Genomic DNA, 13,831 nt, shown 5'->3' with positions numbered 1-13,831 from the left:
TCTTTTATTGTGTGCTAACGGTTTCTAATAAAATAAAAATTCCAACAAAACAAAAAAAAAAAGAGTACGCTTCAAAACCGTAGCAGGCATACATATAGCTTGGAATAATGTGCGTAAACTGCTCGGACGGTTTTCCTTTTACACTCTTATTTCAAAATAATAATCTTCCAGAGATTTTCAATGACACATGTATGAATAATTGGGTAAATGCAGGGATCACACAAATTGGTTGCTTCTACTCTTCGACGGGACATAAATCATTTGAGGATCTAAAAAAGGAGTATATGTTAGATCACAGAGACTTCTTTAAATTTCTCCAAATCAGAGATTTTTGAATAAAAAAAGGGGGTGGGCTATCAAAATTTCAGAGAATTCAGATCATTGAAATAATAAAGGAGAAGAAAGTAGTAAAAATTGGTGAAATCTACGATAACTTGGTTACTACACTCCCCGATGATATGAATAAATTTGCTGTAAAATGGCAGGACAAACTGGGAACGACGGTAGTTTCATGTCTGAGAGCTTATGAATTATTTCAATCTATATTAATGTCTGCTAGGCTACAAGCTCAATATTATAAAACGTTTTTTCAATTATACTATACACCAAATAGGATAGGCAAATGCGGTTCTGGAAAAGGCACAGAACGCCCTAGATGTTCATTGTATGAGGCCAACATCGTACACATATTTGCAACATGTGATACATTACAAATTTTGATAAGGGATATCTATGGCTTTTTATCTGAAATTTTTTATGTGAGAATCGAGATTACCACGAGAGAAATAATGCTAGGTATAGATGAAAATATCCGAACAAATAACATGCAAGGGTTGATATTTATATCTATGGCAATACTTAGAATATGTCTGGCTTTGGCATGACTAGATTCAAACCCACCCGCATTCCAACAGTGGCGGGCGCAATTACTGGCTTATTACAGCCTTGAGATAGCTATTTATAGAATGAAGGGGTGGAATAAAAGGAAACAGGGGCTGAAAATCTAGGACCCCCTGGTGGAGTGGATGCAAAACCTCGAACCCCAAGACTAGACCCCAACTGTTCAAACTATATTAACTAACAGGAAAGGCTTCGATCATATGAGACCATAGGCGGCTCTGACCTTACGATGTCAAAATATCTTGTGTAAAACGAACATCTGATGTACTATAATATACTTATGTGATTCTTGAAATATAATGTAAAACTTAGGATATCATAAATATACCTGATTTCATGTGATTTCATGTGAATCCCAAGGAAGATAATATTAGGGGCGGGGGGGTGGGGTGGAAGGAGGGGAAATATGTATATCGGAAAAAATGTAATAATAAACATTGTTTAAAAAAAAAAAAAAAAATGCTTGTGCCGTCTAAAAGGTGCCGGAATTAGATTGCAAAGTAGGTTGTTACTCTGGCTGCTTCTTTGCTTCAAAGAAGGACAGGGTCCTTAGGCCTATCCATGGCTTTGATCTCTGAATGCCCTCCTGTGGAAGGACAAGTGCAGAATGCTCAAGCTGGTGCAGATCATATTGCATATTGTTTAGATAACTGTCCTGCAGTCCCACAGATGAGATCTGTCATTCAGGGTAGGCCAGGGGCATTTTCAGTTTGCTGTACTCCCCTGTGGCCTCACCAGCTCCCCTTGGGTGTTCATGAAAGTGATGGCGGTGGTTGGCGCCCATCTTTGGAGTTTGAGGGATACCATTTTCCTCCATGACTGCTTATTGAAAGTCTTTGCCCAAGTCCCACAACAGAAAGCAATCCATAGTGAGCCAAGTTGCGGATACAGATAAAAACACAAATCCAGTTGAGAGTGAAAAAGCCATAAGAATGTGAATCGAGGATATGAAGCCACTTGTCCTGAATTGGTCAGAAGTAGCTAAAGATTGCACTGGATGACTCAAAGACTAGAATCGATTAGAGTAGAGCCGGAGATGGATTCTTAAAATAGTGAAAGTGTATCACCTGTAGCCAACAGAGTGCAAAACAGAAATTACACATCACCTGAATGGACCTATTTAGCCTCAGTCTCTGCAGATTAAAACTCAGATGTGGCTCCTGAGTTGACAAACTGCTATCAGGTCTTTTTTGAAGAAGAACCTGAAGACCACCATGAACTCAATAACAAACAAGCATTTACAATGCAATAGGTCTCGTATTTACGCAAGTTTGAGCTATTGACATTGCAAATAATGCCTTTTATTTATTTTTTTAAAACATAAATATAAGGCATTGTTATTTACAATGCCAATAGCTGAAACTCTCGTAACTGCGAGACCTATTGCATTGCAAATGCTTGTTGTAAACTTTCTTGTCTGGATTCCAGTGGAGCCCAACTGCGGCAGACTCCGTAGGTGTAATGCACAGGGCACTTATACTTATCGAACAGGGATTGATGTGCTGAACATAGGGTCAGCCGCAGAGCTTGGAGTTTGTTACTACCAGACTGCTGTCTAATCCCCAGTGAAAGATGTTCTCGTCCCTGTAACTTCTGCCCAAGCACCTCAGACGTCACCAGGGGGCACATCTGGAGCATCCCAGGAATCCGTAGAAGAGGGGGGCCACGTCAGCGGCCTGGAGCCCCGCCAGCCGGGGACGAGATACAACCCTGGGGCCCCCGAACCTGCCAACCTTACGTCTATACTTGGTAAGGTATTCGGCTGCGTGCGGTTGGCGGAATTAATGCAAATATAGATGAAAAACCAGGTTATCTGATGCGAAGGGGGGCGGCAACAAAAGCAGCAAGGGGCGAAAGGGTGGAATTAAGGGGAAAATGACCCAAATATATAGCCGAACAGCACTAGACAGCGGAGAACAAAATGTAACCAGAGAGAAAACACACTAGAGGTGAAGCCTGACACCTGAAACGTCGAGCCACCCTTGGCCCTTAGGCTCAAACCACTTTCAATGACTCTGGGACATCCATAAACGCCTCGGACAGATGGGAGTTAGAGCGCCCGATATCTTGCACCTGGCTGCTGGAGAACTCACTCGAGACACACTGATCATCAGCCGATCTCTCCCAAGGGACTGATGCACCACGTCAATTTATTAACTCAAAACCACCGCACAACACGTCATGGTATGTTTCACTGCACTCAATACTGAAGTTCTGCTGTAAACAGGTGTTAGTTACTATGAACTCATTTGAACGAGTGGGCCCGATTTATCGACCCGAGAGGATGAAAAGGGGTGGGGACCCTGCTGCGATTCGATCACGTGGCCTAAATATTTAAAACATGTCTGAAAAAACTAGCAAAACGATGCTATCAGCTATCTACAAAAGCCCACCAGGCTTCTGACATAATGAGGCAAGGAAAGAGTTGTACAGGAGGGTGCAGCTGAACAAAATGGGGGCGTGAATTAAACGCTCGCTGCTGAGATATGCAGTGTCTGGTGGTCACAGGTGGGAATCCCGAGAAGGGACACTCAGACTGCCCATCCTCGAAGGTCGTAAACGGAGGGTTCTTAAACAGGGGGATAGTAATGCTTAATTTGTCCGGTAGTAATGCTGAGGCCCTTTCAGCTGCACTTAGAATCCTCAAACGTAAAAATTATTTTACACATTGTGCTGAGGGGGGAGGGGGTGAGGGTGGAGAAAGGGGGAGCGAAAGAGAGAGGGAGTGGGGAGAGAGAGACTGAGGCATTGGGGGTGGATTACTTCCGTTCAGAAACAGGTAAACCACGTGTAATATGACGGAACTAGCTTTCAAGCTGTCCCGTCTACCCCTATCAATATGGCAACCTGTATGCTGCTGTCGCTGGGGGTTCAGCCACAGCACCCCCCCACCTTAGATGTCCGATAAGCTGACATCAGATTTCATGCCAAGCAGAATTTTATTTTCATGTTTAAACTAGGCTTCAAGCCACCTACCTGATGATTTCACAGCTGCGAGAGATTTCACAGCTGCGAGACGGGTGCAGCATGGCAGAGCCCATGAACTTTATCGTCATTCTAACTGTGTCAAATACCCAATCGCACATTTATCCAGTCTGTTTTAAACAGACGCTGCCGAAAGAGAAAGTACATTCCTAGTAAAATAACGAGTGGTGCGCGCGCGCCACAGCGAGACATGTGGTGTCAATTATCGCGCCCATGTCTGGGCACGATAATTGAAACCACATGGCCTATTGGTGTCTATTACGCGCACCAAGCGCATAATAGACATCAATATGCCGTTGGCGGAGCTATGCACCCGCCATTGGGCTATTGCGTGCAGTCTTTTATAAAAAGACGCACGCAAAGGCCAATGGGGTAGCACAAAAGGAAAAGCACACGCATGTGCTAAAACCCCGTTTTTCAATGACTAAAGGTCTCGCGCTGCGCGAGCAGTTCTGCGCACTGCAACGCAGGTGCGAGACCTAAAAAAGTAGACAGCCTAAGGCCATTTGAAGACCACTTGCACTTTACACGGTCACAGTTTTAGGCCATTCCTATCCAGTGTGATAGGTAGCCACACATTATTTTAGTATTAATTGTTTTTATAGAGAAAAGTGAAGGAATGCGGGAAGGTAAGACTTTTGTAATTGGAAAGCAGTTCTGGAGTTTTCCATCACTGAAATTTAAGGACATTGTGTTTTTACACATATGTTGATGTTTGTAGTATATTCTGGTTAAGATTCCCCAGGTTTCTAGTTTCCAGAAATGCCTAGTTTGGTAGGGTTCTGTGGGCTCTTGCAGTCCCAAATACTACAGCCATCATCTAAGAAAATTGGAAATAAAAGTGTTTTCATGCTGTCTTAGTTTGATCCTTGCATGGCATTCTGGGTTGCAGACATGGGCGTGAGTCACACACAACACACTTCCTTTCATTCCCCAGGGCCTTTAAATTACAGAAATGTTCTGGGTAGTTAGGAGTTCCTGGGTGCTGGCCAATCCCAGGCCAAAATACTGCACAAAATGTGTGTTTTTGTCAAAGTTTATGGTTTGCAAGGGCTTCTGGGAAGGACAACCTGGTGAGAGCCATACAAGTCACCCCTCCCTGGATTCCTCCAGGTATCTAGTTGTCAAAAAAGTGCAGATTGCTTGGTTTCATTAGGTGTCGGTTGAGCTAGGGCCCAAAATCCACAGCTACCCACACTGCAAAAAAAGGGTTCGTTTTCAGTGGAAAAATGTGATATGCCCATGCTGCGATTTGGGTCCTTCCCTCTTATGGGAACTAGACCTACTCACATAAGTGAGGTAGCATTTTCATCGCGAGAAATGTGGAAACTCAGAATTGTAGAACATTTGTTATTACCAATCGGATTTCTTAGTATTTGTGCCTTCTAAATGTAAGCGAGTCTGTCATAAATAAGACATTTTGAAAAAAGCCCTCAGAATCACATACTAGAATGAGTATACACAAATTCAGAGCTGTACTCACTGCTTCTAAACTCTGTATCTGATATCCATTTCAGAACTACATAGGTTTCCTTGATACCCATTTTTCACCCTATATATTTTACTAGATGAATTGCTGTATACTTGATACACAATTAAAAAAAAACACTGCTAGGTGCAGCTCAGTTGCTGGCTCTGGGTACATCAGGTTCTTGGACAGCCTACAAATCCTGTATATCCCTGCAGCCAGAAGAGTCTAGCAGCCATAATGGTATATAGCTTTTGTAAATCGGCCTTTGTGACAAGAAGTTACAGATAAAAAAGGTCACAAATGGGTGTTTTTTCCTTCACATTCCCAATGCTTTTTATTTCAACAGTTAGTTTCTTTGGGGTAACCTAGAATGATCTACACAAATTCAGAAATCTATAGCTTTTCGGGACCACCCATGGATTTCACACCAGTTTCCACCCCAAACTGGAAGTAGGTTTAAAGTGCAAACATTCAAACAGATGAGCTACCTCTTAGAAAAATGACAAACTGTGGTAAAAAAAATGCTTTCCCTTGCAGCTTTGCACGTTATTGAAAGCAGGGAAGATGGTGACTTTAGTACAGCAAACCTTTAGTTGATGCTGTTCTCCTATCTTTCCTCAAAAACTCAAAACATAGCTTTATTTTGGCTATCTTCTCGGTCCCCTAGATCCAAAAACCCTGGGTACCTTTAGAATCCCCATGATGTTGGGAAAAAAGGAGCAAATTTGACATGGATACCTTCTGCGGAAAAACGTTCTGGAGGCCTAAGCGCAAAGTACCCCAAATAGGCAAAAAAGGGCTCAGCAGTCAAAGGGTTAAACTATCTCACCACCTTTTCCTTAGGATAGAGTGACGATGAAGGAGCATCATAATGATGATGTATCATAATTAACAAGTGGTGTATCATCCCAAAGAAATTATAGCAGAAATTGGTGGTAAATAGCACACACTACTGATTCAAATATCTATTCCCACTCTTTTCAAAAGAGTTAGGAGCTCAGGCACCCCTTGTTCAGCTCTTTTTCCAGTGGAGGTATCATTTAGAAATACAATCAAGGATTGTGGGATGGGCTTCTATCAAGAAGCTCAGTGAGAACTTCATCACAGGATTCTTGTTGGAAGATAAAGTACATTATTTAAAGGGGAAATAAGCACTAGGGTACAGTAGAATATGTTGTACCCCTTCTTCATGTGATAACGTCACCTTTAACCAGTCAGGGGGCACTTACAAGTTGCCAAGGTGCCCCACTCTTTGCCTTAAATTCATCAGCTTTTGCTATTTTACCTCTGGCCAGTTTCTTTATCTTGTGGTTTATCTTGTGGTTGTCCCCTTCAGCAGTGCCACTGTTTCTACTACAAATACATCGCAGCACCCCACCATAATGTATCCTTCATTATGAAGTAGCTCTGCCTGAAAATGAGTCGCCCAAGACCATAGTCTATTCAGACAGCACATAAAATGCAGTGACTCCTCCTTAACCATTGCTACAAAGGCTAACCCAATGACAACGTGCTGCTTTCAGCAAAGCATCTGCACTACTCTCTTTCCTTGCCTATGTACACTCCCAGGTCCACTTACACTCCTACGCTATTTGTGACCGGTTTGCTGAAGGCCAACCTACTTACAATGTGCCCCTTTCCTGTACTTCGTTAAGCCCTCCATGTACTCCCTTCTCCACTGACACTCTTTTGCTGTCCACACGTAGGGTATAAGCAGCTCAACAAAAAAGGGTCAACCTGCTGGCAATGTACTTGCCGCTACTCTAGGCTCGACATGCCTCACCAAAACAAACCACTGGCCAATGCATGCACCTACCATTGACATGGTTTCTAAAACGCACCACATAAAACCCTCACCACTTTAGCACTAGCATTCAATACACATTCGATTACAAAAGCACCCTCTCCAACTAACATGCATAAATTGAACAAAACCTGTGGTGGGCATGACACACCTTAGAGTACCCACTCTGAAATTAGAAACAATTGAGACACGCAGACCACACATACAAGCTACACATACCAACACAAACATACACACAAAAGCACACACTCTAAACCGCAGAAGAACCATAAATCCACAAACTCACCTCTACCATACAGCTAATTCTTCAGAACCTGGTTTGTCTACTTCTCAGATCTCTAATGTAACAAGAATTCTGGGAAAAGGCATGCACAATGGACATTTAAGATATCTCACTTAACTAAGAGGCCACGACATTAGAAGAAGAGTGCTGTGCAGATACAAACAGAACAGTAGCAACATAATTCACCATTGAGTTGATGACAAGATGACATGATGTGCCCTCTCATGGATAAAGAACGCCTACAACTGGGAAAAACAAAATATTGGAACCCACCTTTTATAGCACTGTAGTTCCTCTTGAGCGACAAGAAGTTGAGCCTTCAGGTGGTTACGTTCTTGCAATACCGCTCTCAGTTCCTCCATTGTGAATCGAGGGCGGTTGGGATCTGTAAGATCTACAACCATTTTGTCTGTCCCAAGATCCAGCTTTAAAAGAAAAGGAGTTTTGTTTAGCTTGTGAGGAGAGAATGACGGCCATGCTATCATGTCAAGTTTGAATGCACTATTTGTAGATTCAAATGTGCCACCTTATGTAGTGCTTCCACTTTAGGAAGAATCTAAAACACACAGTTAAATATAATGATAACTATAGCACAGCAGATGGACTAAAACGGGCAAGTTGAAAACGGGGCTCTTAGAGAAACAGTTGTAGATTTAACCCAGACCAGTTAGGTTTGGGTTGGCAGCACCACTTTCTGCAAGACGTGTTTTTACCAGTTCTTTAAAATATACACAGAGTAGGCATTGGCTAAACCAGAGGAGTACTACTCTTTCACCTCATGCTGTTGACTCTCTGATGTATCATTCCACCTCCAATGGAGTGCTTGGCTTGCAATGTATATGGGATTATTTTACACCTGAAAAATACACTAAGTCATCACACGCTTGGCTCTTTACCTCGTCCATGTACTGTAGGCAGAAAGCAACCCTGTACTTCATTCTTTAATTGTGCTAAGCTTATTTTACTGCAGTAGGCTTTAAACAACCTTTTTATTGGTTTTAATTACCAAATGCATAGAAACACTCGTGACTGAGACCTCTGGTTTTACATGCAGGCAGTATAAAATACAGTTTTTTATACACTGGGACACAAAAGTGGACACAGATCCCAGCATTTCTCCCATGCGAGTAGAGTTTTATCGGCATGTTTGAAATTAGCAATCTCTTCTATCCATCTCTCGGAGTTCTCCTTTTACCACTCCTAGTTAAACAGTCCATTCATTAATTGTGTCGGCAACATCTATAGTGTATCATCCTTTGGTTCCCCAGCCTGTAGAAGTGCCTCCACCATTTCCAAATTTTCAGGAACTTCCGGGGATAACCTCTGCTTTCATAAAAGTTACTTTTTTGACCTCCATGTGCATATCTAGACCTGCACGCCCTTCATGTATGGTTGGTGTGCTATGTGCAGCCCACTTCCTTGCCAAATCTTTTTTTGCAACGATTAGAACCAACATAACAAAACGTGAGTTTGGACCTGGTAAATCGGCATCATTCAGTATTCCCGGGATAGCAAACTGGGGCACTGATGGAATATTACATGCTAGGATTCGACCAAACTCACAAAGGATTATCAGCCAATTTTCTTGCAACTTATTGCAGCCCCTGACTGTATGATGAAGGTGGCTTCTTCCACCTCACATTTCAAGCAGGCGGTCTGCTGAGCCCTCCCCATTTTATATAGTCCACTTCTATTATAATACACTCTGTGGAGTAATTCCAGCTGGACCAGGCGTAGACGTAACTTGATTGCATCCTCCCTCTGATGATGCATCAGGGCTTTATGGCAAGGATTGGAGGGAGGGCTGAGCATAGGGGGCTGGACGTGAGATTATTTCTGTAGCTCATGATCCATATTAACCCCTTCAGTGCCTATGACAAGATAGTCTCATCATGGAGCGCGGTTGCGCTGTGCCCATGACGAGACTATCTCGTCATGAACCCCGCCCGCTAATGAAACGCCCGGCACAGGGCGTGGAAAGGGCGGGGCACTGAAGAGGTTAAATGGGATATTTATAAAAGAATAAACATATCAAACAAAAATATAACTAGATCAACAAACACTGCTCCCCATAATTGGGAGTATTGTGAGCCCCTCACACTCCTGGGCCCCAGTGGAATAGCACCTGCTGCACAATGATAGTTGCAACCCTGAGTACCAGGCTGTCTCTTTTGCCTCTTTCACCCTTTCCCACTATGCGTGGCCATTATTCCAATCTTTAAACAGGCTCTCTCTACCTTTCAGGAACAAATTAGCTCCCATATGTTGCTCATTCACTGCAGCAAACGCACTCTTGTCTCTAATGCTAGCAAAGAATATGTGCCCTGATGCCCCTTTTGTAAAGTAATACGCAAACAAATGATGGACGGAATGCTGAATAAATCATACATTCAACCCCAGTCAAGAGATCTGGGTTAAATTAATCATTCTTTTGCTCACCATGCCACCCCAGTTTAGACCCAGTCATATTCAAATCAGTCTTGACCCTCTGCCTCATGGGAACAGTCCAGACTGAACTGCCAAGCCAGGTCCTCCCTGGACCGGAAACCAGCATCCTAGGACCGGTTTCTGGGTATTACCCTTCATCAGCCAGGCTAGCTTGAATTCAGTGGCACAGTCAGCAAGGGACCCACGTCTGGGCATACCCATCCCACTTAGGGTGAAAAGTGCTACACAAACAAATGATGGACGGAATGCTGAATAAATCATACATTCACCCCCAGTCAAGAGATCTGGGTAAAATCCATCGTTCTTTTGCTCGCCATGCCATCCCAGTTTAGACCCATGCAACTGGATTCAAGCTATCCTGGCTGATGAGGGCTGAAAGCCCGAAACCGGTCCTAGGATGCATGTTCACAGTCCAGGGAGGACCTGGCCTGGCAGTTCGAGCGGGACTGTTCCCATTGGGTGCAGGGTCAAGACTGATTTACATATGGCTGGGTCCAAACTGGAATAGCATGGTGAGCAAAAAACGATGGATTTAGGCCCAGATCTCTGTACTGGGGTGAATGTATGACATTGTTCTGCATTCTGTCCATCAATTGTTATTTTGCATTTGTCACCCTGAGTGGGACGGGTATGCGCAGACGTGGGTGCCGTGCTCTCCATGCCACTGGAGTCAAGCTATCCTGGCTGATGAGGGCTGAAAGCCCGAAACTGGTCCAAGGATGCTTGTTTCCAGTCCAGTGAGTACCTGGCCTGGCAGTTCGGGCTGGACTGGTCCCATTGGGCGCAGGGTCAAGACTGATTTACATATGGCTGGGTGTGAGAAAGTGCCATCTTTCTTGCATGGTATGCCCCCACTTTTTGCTGAATTGCTGATGTACCTTGACTGAGTGTGCCCTGGGCTCCTGCCAATCAGGTACCCAGGGCCTGTGTTCCTTCCCTAGAACTGCATGACAGCCTAAACCCTCTTTGGCATCTCTGGCCACATGTCAGCCCCTGGTAAATGGTACCCTAGGTACCCAGGGCCTTGTGACCAGAGAAGGCCCCTAAGGGCTGCAGCACTTATTGTGCCACCCTTAGAGGCCCTGTACCCTGACACACATACACTGCCTTTGCAGGCTGAGTGTCTTGGAGCAGAACAAAACAGAGAGACGACATGGCACCCATCCCTGTGTGCCATGCCCACAACACATACTGCCCTGGCATACCTCAGTAACCCCTCTAACTGGGTGCCCTATGCCAGTGGTGTGGGTACAGGTGCAGGAGCCCTGTGCCCCTACAGTACCCAGGTCCATGGCTGGGCACTGTAATTGCAGTGCTGCCATTAAGAGTATATGGTGCTGGGAGGTCGTCAACACGAACTCCACAGCACCATGATGGCAACACTGAAGACTGCAAAGTTTGGTATCAAACTTCTCAGCACATTAAACCCGCACTGATGCCAATTCTTCCAAGTGTCGAGTTTTGAAACTTTAAAATATTCACCTAAAATCAGCCGAATAACGAAAACGACGTTACTCACCTGTTATCAAGAGAGATCCCAGTGCTGGATCTTGGTGCCCAGCACTGACCCTTAAAAATGTAATTACAACTGTACTTACCGCTAACTTGATTTTCCTCCATAGGAAAACATTACCTTGTTTTCACCAGAAATTCTTCTAAGTGTCGATTTTTGAAACTTACAAAAATTCCTTAAAAATCGCCTGTATAACAAAAACGTTTTCTTTCAACTGCTTACAGGAGATGCACCAGTGCTAGATCCAGGATCCAACACTGAGTAAGAAAAAGTAATGTTAACCCCACTTACCTGCTAAGTGAATTTCCTCCCGTAGGATAACATTGGTGATTCTATGTGAAAAAGTTTCTAAGTGTCAACTTTTAAAATACAATAATATTCCTTAAAAATCATACCTGTAACCAGAACGTTTTTACTCACCTGTTTCGAGGAACTGTCCCAGGACTGAATCTAGGATCCAGTCCTGTGGTAAGAAAAGTAATCCAAAAAGTAACTAATTGCATTTACATAGAAATTCCCATTGAGCTCAATGTATAATTGTGTTTGAAATTGTGTTGCCCATTGCAACAACTGTAGCTACTATATTCAAAAGTCTATTGCCTATTGAAAGTATTTAACTAAAGCATCTCATTCTGAGAAAGTATATTTTGATACCTATTGTTGGTTCTAAAATAAAACAACCATATATTTTTATATACAAACCATTGGCCTAGAGTTCAGTTCTTGAGTGTGTGAGACCATTTGCTGACTGAGTGTGTACAACAAATGGTTTACACTGTCCTCTGATACTGCCTTACTGCTCGACCAAGCTACCACTTTAGAGAGTAAGGTTATATCTAACTTTAACCTCTGACAAACCTCTGGGGACTGTGGACTCTGTGCACACTGTACCTATTTGGGAACAGTATATACAGAGCCACTTTCTTACCCCCCATTCGAACCTGCACCGTGCTGCCATTCCTTGACGCCTTTGTTTTTCACGCCAAATCTGTGCTTACTTTCACCTTCTCTTTTCCCACCACAAATCGTAACTTTTGCTTTCTTTTTTTCCAGCCTTAACCGTAACTTTTGCCTCCTTTCCCTTCCCCAAATCATAACTTTTGCCTTCTTTTTTACAGCTTATCCATAACTTTTTGCCTCCTTTTCACCCCTTAAACCGCTCTTTTTCCCACGCTCTCCCGGCTCGCTCTTCCTCCAGCTTTTTGCCTTCTCTTGACCCCGCCCAGCGCCTCACCCCCTCCCAGGAACTGACTTAATTGAGGCCACAACGCAGGTACGTCAAAAGCAAGCCAATCTGTGCCCATCTGCGTCTGGACCTCACCCAGCACCAGGACCACTGGATCTACACCCACCCACTGTAACACCAGCGCCAAGATAACAGCAGCAACTTTTGCAGCTGCACATCCCTACGCTCAATGGCAGGACTCTTCGCCTGCCGACAATGCCGCTTCTCCTGCACCGTCAGATCACTCTCCCATGGACCACGGCCACCACTACTGAGCCAAGAGAAATCCAATGCCTCCTGATCAACTTTCGGTCACTCCACAAACACACCAATGAGATCTGGGGCACCTTCACCTCCCTCACCCCCAATGTTGTCTTCCTCACCAAGCCCTGGCTCAACCCCGCATCAGAACCGGACATTGCCACCGCCACACCAAACTGATACAGGACCATACACTGGGAACGCATCAACAAACACGGAGGTGGAATAGCCATCATCATCCACAAAGAATCTCTCCACTGCACAGCTGCCACAGACGACAACAACCCCATCATGGAACACCTCAACTTCCAACTCAACACAGGCAGCAAGACCACCATCAGAGCCACCGTGGAATGCAGACCACCATGGCTACGCCCACCTTCTGCGAGGCCATCTAAGACTTCTTTGCCCCTCTGGCCATCCACTGCAAGAACTACATCTTCCTCGGAGACCTCAAGCACGAACAACCTCGACCTCACACAACTAGTCACCGACCCTACGCAAATCGCCGGGCACACACTGGACCCCATCTTTACAGCCAGCAACAGAATCAGGTACAGTCATGCCTCCGAAATCACATGGTCTGACCACTCGATTGTCCATTTCTCCATCACAACCACCCTCGACACCCTCACCAACCAGACCAGTACCTCCCACAGCAGCTCAAGCAAGGTAATGGAGAACCTATGGACCAACCCCCACTTCCAACCTCGAGATGGCCTTCAAAAACTTCAACTCACGGATCACCGAATGCACGGACATAGTTGCCCCACTCAAACTTGCCAACCCAGGCAGACCCACCAAACACTCCAGCTGGTTCACCCCAGACTTTAAATCGACCAAACAACTGCAAACGACTGGAAAGGATCTGGTGTGCCAGCAAAGTGCCTAAAGACCAAGCAACTTCAAACTGGCTCTAAACAGATACCACCATTGTCTGA

The 13,831-nt window shown here is 44.4% G+C and overlaps 1 protein-coding gene across 2 annotated transcripts in view; it reads right to left on the bottom strand.

Moving 5' to 3' along the window:
- Positions 1-13,831, bottom strand: part of RILPL2 (Rab interacting lysosomal protein like 2) — a 108,783-nt gene that overhangs the window by 56,632 nt on the left and 38,320 nt on the right. For both annotated transcript variants that reach the window (XM_085636331.1, XM_085636330.1), the window contains exon 2: positions 7,717-7,868. In XM_085636331.1, the coding sequence (XP_085492457.1) occupies positions 7,717-7,868 (152 nt within the window). The remainder of the gene's footprint in view (positions 1-7,716; positions 7,869-13,831) is intronic.

The sequence above is a fragment of the Triturus cristatus genome, chromosome 11 (genome assembly GCF_964204655.1).
Source record: "Triturus cristatus chromosome 11, aTriCri1.1, whole genome shotgun sequence".
NCBI classification, from domain to species: domain Eukaryota; kingdom Metazoa; phylum Chordata; class Amphibia; order Caudata; family Salamandridae; genus Triturus; species Triturus cristatus.
This window is presented reverse-complemented; position numbering and strand designations above follow the sequence as displayed.